Source organism: Octopus bimaculoides, chromosome 25, assembly GCF_046866305.1.
Source record: "Octopus bimaculoides isolate indiv1 chromosome 25, ASM4686630v1, whole genome shotgun sequence".
NCBI classification, from domain to species: Eukaryota; Metazoa; Mollusca; class Cephalopoda; order Octopoda; family Octopodidae; genus Octopus; species Octopus bimaculoides.
Window position 1 is genome coordinate 10,450,923 of NC_142952.1, and position 16,640 is coordinate 10,467,562.

The 16,640-nt window shown below is 38.7% G+C and overlaps 1 protein-coding gene and 1 non-coding gene across 3 annotated transcripts; both read right to left on the bottom strand.

Annotated features, from left to right (window-relative positions):
* Nucleotides 1-2,899: 2,899 nt before the first annotated feature.
* LOC106877854 (uncharacterized) lies at nt 2,900-12,565 on the bottom strand. Of its 2 annotated transcripts, none has more exons than XM_089341637.1 (8): nt 12,350-12,565; nt 9,532-9,775; nt 8,994-9,139; nt 8,530-8,598; nt 7,898-8,032; nt 6,365-6,473; nt 4,433-5,332; nt 2,900-3,028 (listed from the first exon to the last, which is right to left on the bottom strand). In XM_089341637.1, the coding sequence occupies exons 1-8, from the start codon at nt 12,395-12,397 to the stop codon at nt 2,982-2,984; spliced, it is 1,698 nt and encodes a 565-aa protein (XP_089197763.1). In that variant the 5' UTR covers nt 12,398-12,565; the 3' UTR covers nt 2,900-2,981. The 2 variants fall into 2 exon arrangements, with proteins under 2 accessions (XP_089197763.1, XP_089197762.1); XM_089341636.1 differs by having other exon boundaries at nt 7,898-8,035.
* An 834-nt stretch (nt 12,566-13,399) lies between these two features.
* Nucleotides 13,400-13,471, bottom strand: Trnam-cau (transfer RNA methionine (anticodon CAU)). Its single transcript has one exon. It is a non-coding gene; the product is annotated as a tRNA-Met (tRNA).
* Between the last annotated feature and the right edge of the window lie 3,169 nt (nt 13,472-16,640).

Below are 16,640 nucleotides of genomic sequence, written 5' to 3' on the forward strand. Positions count from 1 at the left end.
TGGTAGAATCGTTTACATGCAGGATGAAATGCTTTGCGGTATTTTTGCCTGGTACATTCTTTTAAACCCAATTAATCAATAATTTTCTTTTAAAATAATTAAGATATTTTGATTCGAAATAAATTTTTCACCTTACTCTCCTATTTTCGACCTCACATATTTGAGTTAACTTTTTTTTTTTTCAATGAACCAAATTTCACTTATTTTGTCTCAAAATGAAGCTTAGAAGTGGACCATCATTGCTAAAAAAAACCCCACATTCAAGCTGGTTAAGGGCAGAATTAGTGATGAGGCAGTGGGTGAAATGATAAATAGATGAAATGAATACATCGTTTACGTATGTTAAGCATGCTTACATCAGAAACGAAGATAAAAACTTTCACCCGATTAACATCATGTCGTCACTAATCATTTCATTTTATGGGAGGTGGGGGTGGAGTCAGAAAAAAGGATTAAAGGCACCCCCCCACCACCACTACTTCTTCCTTTATCCCATTATCTCCAGATAAATCAAAACGAAAAAAAAAAAAAAATTCATTTCCTGTTAAAATTATTCCAGGTCACAAATGTTCAGTGTATAAATTGACTTAACAAATTTGGACCAGTTAATCAACTAAATTCTTGTGTTCGTGTAATTGGTATAATGATAGCTAATTTTGAAGATACAATCAGCTCTTCAGGAGATAGTATCTTTGTATGAGTCTGACATTTGTCTGTGAGGTTTATCAGTGATTATAATCCATTTATCACACTGATAACAATCAATTTATATCTAGCTTCTGTATCTTTATCTCTCTCTCATTATATTATATGTGTGTATATATATGTATATATATATATATATATAAAATATATAGTTTTAGGGAAAATAACCAATTTTCAAGAACTCATCGATGAAAATCCACTATCACATATAGAAAAATTAATAATTAAAAGCACAATATATTTATCTTATGATATTTACTTTACTTTATATTATACTCATTTATTGTGCTTTTAATTATTAATTTTTCTATATGTGATAGTGGATTTTCATCGACGAGTTCTTGAAAATTGGTTATTTTCCCTAAAACTATATATTTTATATATACTTTATCTATAAGGCTCAATTTAATTTTAATTTTTTATAAATTGATTTTAATTGAGTTTTTTACCTGTAATTTTGGATTTTGTCCCTAATATTATTATATATATGTATATATATATTCACACATGTAGATATACAGTGTTAGATAAATAAAGTAAGTAGCTGCATGTGTGTGTGTGTGTATTTATTTAATAGTAAGAGATCTTGCGTCCACCCCTAAGGTTGCAGAAAGAAAGAAAGAAAAATGACATACAGTATATTGAAAAAGTTTTAATTATCCTTCAATAACCACATGAAATAATCATGGCATTGATATGTTAATTGTGCTAGATGACATGCATTGCCTGTGTAGAGCAGGTCACAGTAGATAACCTGTAGGTTACATAACAGACAGTTCGCATGATCAAGAGTCTAGGCTTCACTTGAAAAAAATTTTTAATATTTAATTATTCTCTAAATTGAGGTATTTCATCACATAATTAAACTATTTTTATCATCATCATCATTATCATCATTTTAACTTTTCCATGCTTACATGAGACAAACAGCCTTTCCTGTTGCTAATCCTCACTTGTCTCCAAGTTATAGATATATTGAATGAGATCTTTGCTCCATTATTACTGTAACAACAACGAAATCCTGAAAAAAAAAGCTAACAGTCAATGCATTGAATCACCGATCATGAAACAGTCTTTGATGGTGAGGACATGTAGCAAAAATGGAAGAGTTATGGTTCCCACACTAAGTCTTAAGTCTTATTCAGTGAGCTCACTTCAGGAAGAAGACCATGGAGTTGTCCTCTTTGAAGATAAGAGGACCAACTGAAAGCAATACCAAAAGTCATTGGAATGGAGCCCAATTGAGTCTGGAGAATAGCAAAGAGTTAGGGTACCAAGAAGTGTCTATATTCTAGACAAAACAATATAAATTTTAAAATAATACAATGAATGCCTCCACTTCTTCTGCACTTCTTCAGAAATGAAACAAATATCTCAGAATATAAGAATCCTTTCTCCTATAGGCATAAGGTCCGAAAGTTTTGGGGAGGGGGCTAGGGCTAGTTGATAACGTTGATCTGGAATCATGTGGGTGGGAAGCAAACTTCTTAGCACACAGTCATGATTTGTTACAATTTCTTAGATTAAGTCACTTGCCAAACCTGTAGGCTTATAACCAAATCCGAAACATGGATGATAATAATTTCCAATTTAGGCAAAAGGCTAACAGTTTTGAGGGGAGAGAGAGAAAGTTAGTTGATATCACAGACTAAAAGTGCTTGACCGGTACCTTATTTTATCAACCCTGGAGGGCTGAAATGCAAGGTTGACCTCAGCAGGAATTGAACTGAGAATATGCTAAAAGCACATTCGGATTCGTAAACAAGCCATTCACTGTGGAAAAAATTCCTCACTGTAGACAAATGGTGAAAATTCACCTAAATCAGCTTGCAGTGCCACTGTCTGGTTTCTGTGACTGAAGAAGAGATGACTACTCCAAAATGCTTGCATCTCACTGTCTAGATAGGTGGCACTGCAAGCTGGTTTGGGTGTATTTACACCATATGTCTACAGCGAGAAATTTTCTCCATGACAAAATACAGTGAATGGCCTGTTTACAAGTCCAAACATGCTTTTAGCATATTCGAACTGGTAATAACATTGCATTAATACTTATCACAGCTTAGCGCTCTCACCACGTAATGACCAGAGAATGTAGAGAACAGAAAGAAATACTGCAAAGCATTTAGTCCAATGTTCCAACCATTCTGCTAAGCCACAACAATAACAACAAAATTAAAAACTATTATATATATGTAATTATATATTTTTTGTTCTTTCATTGAAAGATTTCATTTATTATAAATGTGTATTTTGTCTCAGAAAAGAATGAGTCTTCAGAATATGTCTTCTGATATTTGTGACAGAATATCATCACTAAGATCTAAAAAGAAAAAAAAGAAAAAAAAAAAATTAGCAAAAATACAAAAACAACTTTAAAACAAAAATCACACAAACATACTGTTAGTACTAACTCACATAAGGGAGAAGTAATTCATTCACATGAGATGTAAGTGGACAGTTTCTTGGTTGGGGACATTTGATAGAAAGTAATGTAGACAGACTGTCACAGTGGGCAAACAGTGACAGTGTACATTTACCAAATTCTACTTACAAGAATCAAGGTACGAGACACTTGCCCAAGTGCACTGTAGAACCAAACTCAAAACCACATAGTTGCAAAACAAACTTATTGACTGCAAAACTGTGCTAACAGCTTATCATCATCATCATCGTTTAACGTCCGCTTTCCATGCTAGCATGGGTTGGACGATTTGACTGAGGACTGGTGAAACCGGATGGCAACACCAGGCTCCAATCTAATTTGGCAGAGTTTCTACAGCTGGATGCCCTTCCTAACGCCAACCACTCAGAGAGTGTAGTGGGTGCTTTTACGTGTCACCCGCACGAAAACGGCCACGCTCGAAATGGTGTCTTTTATGTGCCACCCGCACTGGCAACGATCTCGCTCGAAAATCCTACGGGAGACAGTCAGGCGGTACTGGCAACGGCTTAGTAGACTAATAAAAACTTAACCGGCACTAATAAAAATTTAAGCTTTTTATTACCATATTTCTGTCATCATATGTTGCCTCTGTCGCAATTAATTTTTAAAATAATGAAATATTTAGTATTATAACCTCCTCATTATCAAGTTGGGGTCTGGAACAATTTAGCGTAAAATTTTGATGGAAGATTATAATTTAGACCATTTAAAAACAATAAGTTTATGTCACAGAAACTGGGGTGTTCTCAAGCAAGTGGACATCGAAAGGGTTAAATGGTTTAACAACTAATGCAATGCAATGGGGATGATATGAACCTCTGACCCTTTGGCTGGTACTCAAGTCTCATATTATCTTGTTGTTGGCACTCCATCACTTAGGACGTTGAGGGTTCCAGTTGATCCGATCAGCGGAACAGCCTGCTCGTGAAATTAACATGCAAGTGGCTGAGCACTCCACAGACACGTGTACCCTTAACGTAGTTCTCGGGGATATTCAACGTGACACAGTGTGACAAGGCTGACCCTTTGAATTACAGGTACAACAGAAACAGGAAGTAAGAGTGAGAGAAAGTTGTGGTGGAAGAGTACAGCAGGGTTCGCCACCATCCCCTGCAGGAGCCTCGTGGAGCTTTTAGGTGTTTTCGCTCAATAAACACTCACAACGCCCGGTCTGGGAATTGAAACCGTGATCCTATGATCGCAAGTCGGCTGCCCTAACCACTAGGCCATTGCGCCTCCACTCTGAAGTCTCATATTATAGTAATAAAAGAAAGTGCTTACCATCTTGCCATAAATCATCTTGAAATAATGTTTCCTGGTTATCTAGTGAATCACCATTCTGACAAGGTGTTGGGTGTAGACGATACTTATCGACAGATGCCCTTGTGCAGTCTGAGTTTTTGTCACATGACATGGGACCAGGAAGTTTCCCGAAAGAAGAGTTCCGGAGCTGACTCAATGCAGAATCCAACAAAGGATTATTTCTAGTATTTCCAGAAGGATTTTTAAGAACCGGTTCCGGCGGCACTTTCGGGAGTGTCTTTGTAGATTTGAAACGCCAACGTGAGTTTGAAGACTGTGAGAGCAGCTCCTTCTTGTCAGCACTACTACTTTGAGACGAAGCAGCAGTCACAGGTGTTGCTGCCGCTGCTGCCAAGTTTGGTCTAACTTTCTCAGCATTTTGTGTTGAACTTGCATTTCTTTGAAAGTTAGCAACACAATATGGTGTTGATGATGTATCACAGATTGTACTTTGGAGGTTTATTGGTGTACTGGTAACTAAAGCATTCGGGGTCGAGACACGGGAATGTGAAGGGAAAGGCAAATGTGATGGACTCCCATTGAGAGGGTTTAGAGAGGATGGAAGTTTGGGGCTGTTTATCACAGATCCTTTTGGTAGAGGAGAACCACTTGTTTGAGAAGTCTTCATGTTCTGTACAAGCTGGGCATTAGCAACAAGTTTAGCATAGCTTGTGCTATTCTCCTGCCAATGAATGTTAACTTCCCCAGAAGTTAAGACACTGCATATTGATACAAGATTGTTGGTAGTAATGTTCAAGTAGTGTGTTCTTGGTGTTGGACTAATCACACCAACATTTTTTAGCACCAACACAGTCCCAGGTTGAAGATAATCTCTGTATTCTTTAACCAAGTTTCTGTGAACAGTTCCTTGTATGGTACCTAAAAAATATATGAATATAAATAGAAAACAGAAAGTTGCAAAGTACACATGCACAATCACACACACACACTATCATTTTAACATCTGTTTTTCCATGCTTGCATGGGTCAAATGGAATTTATTGAAAGATTTTCTGCAGCCAGGTGCTCTTCCCATTGCCAAACCTCACCTACTTCCAAGCAAGGTAATATTTCCTTAAGGCCAAAGATGTTTATGAGGAATATTGGAAAATGAATGATATTGAGACTTGTTAACAACTATTGTCCGATGTCTAGGAAAGGAAAGAAGGCACAAATATATATATAGAGGATGTGTTTCTTTCAGTTTCTGTCTACCAAATCAATTTATGATTTGGTTGGAACAGGGCTATAAAAGAAGACACTTGTTCAAGGTGACACACAGAAGGACTGAACCCTAAATTATGTGGTTGGGAAGTACATTTCTAAGCCACACAGTCATACCTATATATATATGTTGTTTTTTAAATACATCTGAAATCAGAGTCATGCTTATGGATTAAATTACCTGGTCTTACGTTTCTTCATTACATATTTTTATTCTTTTGTCTCAAGATCCTCTTGTGTACTTCTAAGTAAAAACCTTAACCTTGTGAGAGAATTTCTGATTAATCATATTCTTTCTCAAAACAATTATATATATACACACACACACACACATACATACACAAACATATATGCATGTATTTCATAAGTGTCTCATTTAGCCAGCTGACAGCCATCTCACATTCAGAAATGATAGCGAGACAGCAATACGGCATTGGATTTAAGATCAAAAGCTTATACAACACTTGTGCCACACACATCATCATCATCGTTTAACGTCTGCCTTCCACACTAGCATGGGTGGGACTAACACACACGCAACGAACCAGTGGCTTTAGTTCAAATATCTTATCAGACTTTTGCTCACGACAGCATGTAATAAATGGATAAATACTGTGTGTGTGTGTGTGTGTGTGTGTGTGTGTATTTCTTGAATACAAAGAGGAAGTGTCTTATGGATATTCTTACCTGTCTTATCTCGAAGATGAACACTGGCATCAAGATTGGTAAAGTCAATTGCATCCAGAATGGAGAAGAGCAACAACACTTTCCCCTGACACAGCAACTTTTTACTTGCCTGGATTCCAAGACAGAAAATAAATTGAGATCAAATGGGGAAAACAGGAGGAATAACAACAAACATAGAATCAGTAAACAGCGGGTTGTTGTTTGTTGGCACTCCGTCGCTTACGACGATGAGGGTTCCAGTTGATCCGATCAACGGAACAGCCTGCTCGTGAAATTAACGTGCAAGTAGCTGAGCACTCCACAGACACGTGTACCCTTAACGTAGTTCTCGGGGATATTCAGCGTGACACAGTGTGACAAGGCTGACCCTTTGAATTACAGGCACAACAGAAACAGGAAGAAAGAGTGAGAGAAAGTTGTGGTGGAAGAGTACAGCAGGGTTCGTCACCATCCCCTGCCGGAGCTTCGTGGAGCTTTAGGTGTTTTCGCTCAATAAACACTCACAACGCCCAGTCTGGGAATCAAAACTGCGAGTCCGCTGCCCTAACCACTGGGCCATTGTGCCTCCACAAACAGCGGGTTACAAGGGAACTAACAGTAGCAATTAGTGAGTACAAATAGTCAACTAGTGGAAAAACTTATCATCATCATCATTATCGTCAGAGGGAAGTTGTGGAAGATGGGGACCCAGGAAGATATGGGAAGTATTGAAGGCCGATCTCAAAACACTGAGCCTTATAAGGGAGATGACAGAGGACCAAAATGTGACACAATGCTGTAATTGAGAGGACCCGCCCACCACAACAGGACTGAGATCTTAAAAACAAGGAGCCATGTGTAAGAATCACTCAGTATACTTTGTAAAGTGGTCAGCATTAGGAAAGGCATCCAGCTATAGAAACCAAGCCAAAACAGACTGTGTTACCTGGTGTGGGCCCTGGTCTTGTCAGTTCCTGTCAAGCCATCCAACCCATGCCAGCATGGAAAACGGATGTTAAATGTCGACGATAATGATTATGTTCTATAGGTGTCGGGCGAGGTCGTTACCAGTGCCGCCGGACTGGCTCCTGTGCAGGTGGCACATAAAATACACCATTTTGGGCATGGCTGTTGCCAGTACCGCCTGACTGGCCTTCGTGCCGGTGGCATGTAAAAGCACCCACTACACTCTCGGAGTGGTTGGCGTTAGAAAGGGCATCCGATTATAGACAATCTCCAGTTTCCGCCTACCAAATCCACTCACAAGGCTTTGACTGGCCTGAGGCTATAGTAGAAGACACTTACCCAAGATGCCACGCAGTGGGACTGAACCTGGAACCATGTGGTTGGGAAGCAAACATCTTATCACACAGCTGTACCAGTGCCTGTTTATCAAAACTAGATTCAAACCATCAACTCACAATAACCCCAAATCACTGCAAATGCATGATGGTGGTCATGGTAGTGATGATAATGATGTTGATGATGATGATGATATGGCGGATGTTAAGATGGTCACAAAAAAGAGAGAAGTTAGCTAAAATGCTATCTTACCCTGCGATGAATTTCTTTTATGGAGAACTTCTTTAGAATGTCAGAAGCTTCGTCTCCAAGATCTGACATCAGTTTTTTCCAAGGACTTTCATTAAAGGCTTCGTGGGTTTGGCTGGGGGTCATTACGGTCACAGGCTGCTGGAGGGAGAAAGACAAAGAGAGAGAGAGAGATTGGTAGGGGGTAAGAGATGGTGTAAGTAAATGGAAATAAAAGTATGAGTATTTGGGTGAGAGCCAGGATGAAAAGGAGAGAGAGAGAGAGAAATGAGAATATTGAAGAACTATCAAATCCGTTGAGGGCTACATGTGTTGCTTCCATGTGGCTTTTCCTAGACACAAGAATTAGAAAGACAGCAAGAGAGAGAGAGGGAGAGAAAGATGGAGAGAGAGGGGGAAGAGAGGAAGGGAGAGAGAGAGAGAGACTATTATCATGGCAAAAAACAAAGTGTTCAAAATGAAGCTGGGTACTTAACACCTGGAATGTTCCCAGGTGCACACAGCCCTTTACCAGTTGGAAAAAAACCATCCTTTGGATTCAATAATGGGTTAGAGCGGAATACCACTACACTTCTGTCACAACAACAACAACAACGTGAGAAAGTTTCAGATGTCAAAGAAAATATTTCTCTTACCTTTTCTTTTTCATTAACAGCAGCCGTATCCAATTTCAAGACAACATCTTCAAGTTGATCGTTTGATGCCTAAATGTGTGGAGAAGGAAACAAACATCAGATAGACGTTCAGATTTAGATAGTAGTAGTAGCAGTAGTAGTAGTTGTTGTTGTTGGCACTCCGTCGCTTACGACGTCGAGGGTTCCAGTTGATCCGATCAACGGAGCAGCCTGCTCGTGAAATTAACGTGCAAGTGGCTGAGCACTCCACTCATAAGGCTTTAGTCGGCCTGGGATTATGGTAGAAGACACTTGCCCAAGTTGCTACGCCATGGGACTGAACCCAAAACCGTGTAGTTGGGAAGCAAACTTCTTAAGCACACAGCCAGCTAGGAGCCCATCTCAAAAATATTCTGTCAACTACACACCTTCCCTTACAAAATTAGTCCTCATGTACCAAAGTGAGAAGTTGTTATTCTACTTACAAGCTTTGGAAGAATTCCTGCAGGGCCTGGAAAAATACGCTTTGTCCGTTTGCAATTTACTTCAGCAGTCACGTCTGTCTGCAGTTTTGCAGTTGAACATTTTGGGGTTTTTTCCTTTGAACAATTCCCCAGAATTGAGTAATTTGCTACAAGAAGAGAAATGGTGATGTTACTATTAAACTTTATCTTCAGATATAAAGCACATGTACATATGCCAACAACACATGTATAAGTGATTCAGGGCATTAATGTGTGAGTGTTGCCCAACCCCACAATGCTCGACAACCTATGTTGGTTTGCTTATACCCCATTAACCAAATGGTTTAGTAAGACAGACTGATAGAATAAGAACCAGACTTTAAAATAAGTACTGGGGTCAATTTGTTCAACTAAATCCTTCAAGGTGGTGCCCCAGCATGGCCATTCAAATGACTGAAACAAGTAAAAGATACAAAAATAAAAGTTAAAAGAAGATTATCATCATCAATTTCTCAAAAACTAAAAAGAAAGGGGTGAGAGAGAGAAACCGGTATCTGACCTTGCTGGAGCGATTGTGACAAGGAGTTAGCTAATGTAGCCCCTTTTGTTGGATATTTGTTTGAGCCCGACACATATGTAGAAGGTTCTGGTGAGGTAGGTATGGTAACATCTGGCATGGGTTCACTGTCTCCAGTAAAAGTACGAAGTTTCTTATTTTGTTCACAATCAACAGGGATTGGTGACCGTCTACGTTTTTCAGCTTTAGATACAGGTTCAACTTCAAATGATTCCAAAGGGAATTCCTAAAAGGAGACAAAGATAGTGGCTCTTACAAACTATAAAGTTTTTTTTCAAGTGAAGTTAAACAATAATGAGATGTTTTCTAGAGTTTTAGAGAAAGTGTGGGAGATTTTTAAAATGATAGAATGACAGTCAACAATTTCAGCAATGAAATTAGAGATTCATATTCTATTACAATTAGTGTATTGTATATCGGTTTCAAATTTTGGCACAAGACCAGCAATTTCGAGGGTGAGAGCTAGTCAATTATGTTGACCCCCAGTGCTCAACTGGTACTTATTTTATTGACCCTGAAAGGACGAAAGGCAAAGTTGACCTTGGTGGAATTTGAACTCAGAACATAAGGATAGACAAGATGCTAAGGATTTTCCCTGGCATACTAACGAATCTGCCAGCTTGCTACCTTAAGTGCATTGTTTTATTAACATAGCTAAAACCACATCCCACTGATTGGATCCTCTCTTAAGGGACACAAGATACTTCATCCCTAAACAATTATTGATACTTCTCTACAAGGGACCGGGTGAGGCTTACAATGGAGTATTGCTCTCACAACTAGGACAGGATGCTGTTACACTCACAGACACCACAGACTACATCAAGGGTCACCCAAATGATTGGTGAAGTCACTTCCAGATGTGTTCCACTCACTAGTCCACACAAACTGCTTCCTCTCTCTGCCTCTCCTCAGAGCTGTGTAGACCCCGTCATCATCATTTAAAGTCCATCGTCCATGCTGGCATGGGTTGGATAGTTTGACCAGGGCTGGCCAGCTGCAGCCAACTCCAGACTGATTTGGCATAGTTTCTATGGCGGGATGCCCTTCCTAATGCCAAATATCTCCATAAATATTCATGTTTCCCCATCTCATCACCCTTATTGTAATGGGATGAGGAGAGAAGAATGCGAAAGTGGAGATGGTATGAGACCAGCCAGCCAGCCAGCCAGCCAGCTCTGAGGAGCAGAAACTATTATAGTGACAGTCAAAAAGGTTTGTCCTAACCTTGCAAAATCTTCCTACCAGCTACTCCTTATCCATGATGGCTCCATTAGTATTATCATTGCTGCCTTTAAAGCCATCATGTTTGCTTTCCAAATGAGTCAACAAAACTCCTCCCACACAAATCACTATGTATGCAGCCCTTCTGGAATTCTGTCCCCCGCACCCAAATTTTGTCTTACAAAAGTTCAAGAGGAACATCAATTTCCCTGTCTTGGAGGTGCATGGAGGACAATGAGTGCTAGCTCTTCCATCAGATCATATTTCTATGCTCCGACCACTCAGCCAGACCTTCAAGTGATTAATTTATAGATGTGTTGTAGAATGCAGCTTACATTCTCTATTACCAACAGGGAGATGTTTACTCACCACAACATACATGAGATGAGCATAGGCATGAAGTGTGCTAAATGACATGTGCAAGATGAGCACCACAATGCATGCAGTGACCACCACATGCAGGATGCCTTTGTGTATCATATTACTACACTCTCGGAGTGGTTGGCGTTAGGAAGGGCATCCAGCTATAGAAACTTTGCCAAATCAGATTGGAGCCTGGAGTTGCCATCTGGTTCGCCAGTCCTCAGTCAAATCGTCCAACCCATGCTAGCATGGAAAGCAGACGTTAAACGACGAGGATGATGATGATTACTTGCAAGTTTTCTCATATTCATTATTGCAATTGAATCTTCAGGGTTTTTTTTTTTAACAGAGGGGGAATGCCAGAGGAATGATGTTTTATGGAGGAAGGACTTGGTGTAGTAGTCAATACAGGGTCAGGTCAGGGGTAGGTGGGGTTCTGGATACAACAAGGGTAATGAGATGAGGAGAAAGGAATACCCCGAAGTGGAGATGGTTATGAGACATACATATATATATATATATATGTTTGTGTGTCTGTGTTTGTCCCCCACACACACACACACACACACAACATCGCTTGACAACCGATGCTGGTGTTTACGTCCCCGTAACTTAGCGGTTCGGCAAAACAGACCGATAGAATAAGTACTAGGCTTACAAAGAATAAGTCCTGGGGTCGATTTGCTCGGCTAAAGGTGGTGCTCCAGCATGGCCGCAGTCAAATGACTGGAACAAGTAAAAGAGTATGCCTAATAGTGGTAGGAATTTTAGGAACGAGTTGCAATATTTATTATTTCTGATAAGTCAAACTACCACACTGGCTTATTGATGTTTAGAAATGTTACAGGCCTGCCTATCCACTGTATATCGCTCGACGTACCTACTAGAATTAACAGCTAAATCCTTTCATTAAAAATCTCTCCCTTCAACCTTGAAAATACAAGATAAAGAAGAAAAAAAAAGGACAACATTCAATAATGTCAGTGGTTCCTAATTGCAAGTTTGACAATTATTTTTTTTATTTAGACAGAGCTCCACATCAACAAGATTCACAGATATGTAGCTGACTCGAACATACAACTGTTGATACATAAGCGTTGACAAGTTACGATACATATATATATAACACGTGTTAGAAAGAAATAAATAAATACGACGTTGAAACTCTGTCGTTTATAAATAAACGTTTCCATGATTTAAATAATAAACAAACCTTCCAAAATTCGTCGTTGTCGTCATCGTCGTCATTAATTTTAAACATCTTGTTTTACATATTATGATTCTTTTCCCTTTAAATAATGAATGAAATTATACATACATACAACCATATATACATATAAATATATATATGAGGGGTTAATAACTTGGAAAAAGTTTGTTTAAGATTTGTGTTAAGCGCGCCATTCAAAAGAAAACCTAAAGTGTTGACGTTTAACACAGCAAAATGTGACGTTTTACACAGTGACACACACACACACACACATATATATATATATATATATATACACAAAAGAGTCACTTATCGCTGCTATGTTATTGTGTTGTGTGGACCCAGGTTAGTCTTTAACAAGACTCTCTGATTATGAACATCCCATCGTATTATTAAATTATATATATTTTTTTTTTATCAAGCAAAGAAATATCGAAGACTGAATTTTTTAAAATGTCTTTCTCTTTTGTAATACATTCGTGTATGATTTATTATTTCTAAGAAGTTAAACCACCACGTTGGCTTCTTGATGTTTCTGTTGATACTGTTTCTTACAACTCTGATCAAGCAGTTTTTATCATCAAACATATCTCATCTCTGACCAGACCGTCTTTTTTAGAGGTAATTATAACTACATTATGTAACGCGTCCTCCTTGGCTGCTGTTTCTAGCAGAGTGAGAGATGAAAGTTGTTCTTCGGAAAATCTTCGTAAACTGTAAAACACTGGTTAAATGATCGATTTGAGAAGTAATCAATCTCATCTTTCTATGGGTGACCTTTATTTTTTTTAGGACATATTTAATAGGTTTCATGAGTATCTATAAGAATGAACAAAGAAAACAAAAGAAGTAGGCCTCTTCAGAAGAATTTAAATTACCCTCGTTATTTAAATGAGTTCGAATTTCTGAATCGAAACTCTGCTTTTGCTTACATGTAAAAGAAAGTAAGAAAAAAAAAAAGAAAAAACCCAACCTCATTTCAAACGGAATATTTTAGATTTATGAATTTAGATGTAAGTATTCTAATGAAATTTAAATAAAAAGAAATATGCTTAGCAGAGCGTAGTTTCGATCTACGGACCTCTGGGTTATGGGCCCAGCACGCTTCCACTGCGCCACTCTGCTGCCAGCAGTCAGTCACTCAAATTTGAGTATTTTATTACAACCCTGTATATGTACATTCATGTATGATTTCAAGTATGTAGGTGTGTTCGTTGTGTGTACAATCGAAGCACTGTTGATTGTGTTTATCTATCCGTGCTTGTGCACGTGAGAACTTCTATATTATAATAAAGAAAGCTGCTTTATATGTAAATCATATATATGTTGCTATATTTCGGACATCGGAAATATTCGGCTTCTTGTTCACAGTAACATGAAACTACGCAGTCTGTGGATCGGCACCAAATCGAAAAAAAACCCCAAAAAACTCATCAGATTTACTCTTCAAGAGCCTTTAAGAGAATCTATACGCATTAAGAATATCAGCTAATACAGGACATCATTAAGAGGTATTAAAAACGACCTCGATTGACTCCACCGATCCTATTTTTCTATAATTGGTCAAACCTCTCTTCTTCTCAATACAGTTGTACCATGGATACAAGAGCTTTGAAGATCAAGTATTGTAGGATTATCATTTCTGGTTATGAGAGGCAAAATCCAAACTAATAATCATAAAGAACTGGGATCGTTTTAATTTCTTACAACCACTTGTAAAAATGAAAGCGAGGCACTGTCATGCTATTGGCTGTCAGAAGTGAAAGTGCTCACTGCTAGTGAAGTATCTGTCTGTCTGCCTGCCTGCCTGTTGCTGGCCTGTCGATTCTTTGGCTACTGACAGCTGATACCATGACTGGCCGGAGCGAGCTATATGTCTGTCTGTCTGTCTCTCTCTCTATCTATTACTCGAAAGTTATTGGAACAAATTTGACACCTATATCCATGCGTTTGAAAACACACAGAGTATAAGGGTACTACTAAAGCAGAGTGGTCCCGAACGCGCAGTCGCGCGTCCGCGATAGCTAGTCGTGAGTGGTCGATCCTATTATTTTTAAACTTCAAACTTCATTTGTTTTCTATTTTGATAAATTCTCTCTGTTGAAAATTCGGGACCACTCTGCTTTAGTAGTACCCTTATACTCTGTGTGTTTTCAAACGCATGGATATAGGTGTCAAATTTGTTCCAATAACTTTCGAGTGATAGATAGATAGAGAGAGAGAGAGAGACAGACAGACAGACATATAGCACGCTCCGGCCAGTCATGGTATTAGCTGTCAGTAGCCAAAGAATCGACAGGCCAGCAACAGGCATGCAGGCAGACAGACAGATACTTCACTGGCAGTGAGCACTTTCACTTCTGACAGCTAATAGCATGACAGTGCCGAAAGGGCAGTGCCGAAAGCGATTTTCGTCATCAGTATGTAAAACTACATCAGCGTGAAAAATTTGAAAATTGAAAAAATCTTTTTGTGGTTAGAAGAAATTTAAAAGGGTCCAAAAATTGCATGGGTGCAAATAATAATAATAATAATAATAATAATAATAATAAAGGTGGGGGTTGGGGGAGGGCAAAAGGAAGTCTTGCCGTAATGCCTAGTTTAGTTGATAGATCTGTACGGAGGAGAACACTAGAGCCTGTTGAGATTTTTGATAAACAAAATTTTATTCTTTTCGTACACGCACGCACACACACACACACACACACACACACACACATACAACGAATGTTGTTACTATGAACGACAAAACGTCGAGGGAGTTTTGAATGTTATCGATCATGGTGTAGTTGTAGCAGCAGATAAAGTAATGTTAGTTGTTCCTCCGACTATTCATTGCCCTTGTGTTGTCAGCTGCTGTCCACCATCTCTGTTGGCCAACTCTTGCAGTATCTGTCAATGCTCTCTCAGCTGCAATCCAAAACTCTTTGTCTATTTGTCACGATGTGTCGAATTTATACTGGTTGATAGGCTTTTTTACGAAGAGGGTTGTTCATTGTTCTAGGAAGAGAGTCACTCCCTCAGATCGTGTAGCTATAAAGAATATTTTATGTTGAGCTTGTAGATTTAACCAAGTTTTGTTAATTTCATATCATGAGCCCCTTCTTCAAGATCCTCCTCTTTCATTTGACCTAGATATCTTAAATCTTTGTTGCATTTCTGATCTCTCTGAATACTAAGGATGGATAGTGTTGTGTATGAGTCTTTTTTCAAATGTAATTCTGGAGAATCTTGCTTGTCTTACTCATTTTGCCCCAGCTAAATTTTTCTTTTGTATGCTCAACAAGAATGGAAATAATTTTCTGAAATAGTGATCACATTATGTTATAGTGTTTTGAATGTGTTTAGAGAAGGTAATTTGTTTAGGTGAAATAGTTTTTGTAAGGTAGAGAACATTTGTTAGGAAAATATTTTTTCTCAGTCAAAACTGCAATAAATAATACTCATTTGCCCCAACTCTGATAATAATTTTTTCAGCTCTTTTACTTGTTTCAGTCATTTGACTGTGGCCATGCTGGAGCACCGCCTTTAGTCGAGGACTTATTCTTTGGAAGCCTAGTACTTATTCTATCTCCCTCTTTTGCCGAACCGCTAAGTTACGGAGACGTAAACACACCATCATCGGTTGTCAAGCGATGATGGGGGGACAAACACAGACACACAAACACATACATATATATATATATATATATACATATATACGACGGGCTTCTTCCAGTTTCCGTCTACTAAATCCACTCACAAGGCTTTGGTTGGCCCATGGCTATAGTAGAAGACACTTACCCAAGATGCCACACAGTGGGAATGAACCCGGAACCATGTGGTTGGTAAGCAAGCTACTTACCACACAGCCACTCCTGTGCCTATCTGTAACATTTTGAATCTTACAGCAGGTCTAGCACTAGACTTTGGTGCCTGGGGGTGCTTCAGAATATTTTGGGTGGGCACTAATTTGGGCTCTTCGCTGATGGCTGCCAATTTTCAATCTCTTCAATTTCTGTTCAAATTGATTTCATATTTGGTGTAATAATGCAGTGTTATATGCTAATCAATGCCACGGAATTCATTTTAACCACAAATCAATAAACAAATTGTTATTAGCTTTTAAAGTTTGAAAATGATGACGACGATGCTGTCTGTATGTTATGACGGTGCCTCCACAACTCCAAGAGTGGTTGAGCTAAGGCAAAGCAAGGTAGGACCACCCTACTTGACAGCTTCCTCCCCCTTCATCATCATTTGATACTATTTTAAATAAGGGGTACCAAAATAACAATCTTTTACCCCAAGTGTA

Bases quoted from the DNA above. Each gene is read 5' to 3' on its own strand.
- LOC106877854 (XM_089341636.1), bottom strand. From the start codon at position 12,397: ATGTTTAAAATTAATGACGACGATGACGACAACGACGAATTTTGGAAG. The intron at 8,599-8,993 runs GTAAGTAGAATA...CCACACATTTAG, and splicing joins CAGGAATTCTTCCAAAGCTT to GCATCAAACGATCAACTTGA. The intron at 6,474-7,897 runs GTAAGATAGCAT...CTTGGAATCCAG, and splicing joins TAAAAGAAATTCATCGCAGG to GCAAGTAAAAAGTTGCTGTG.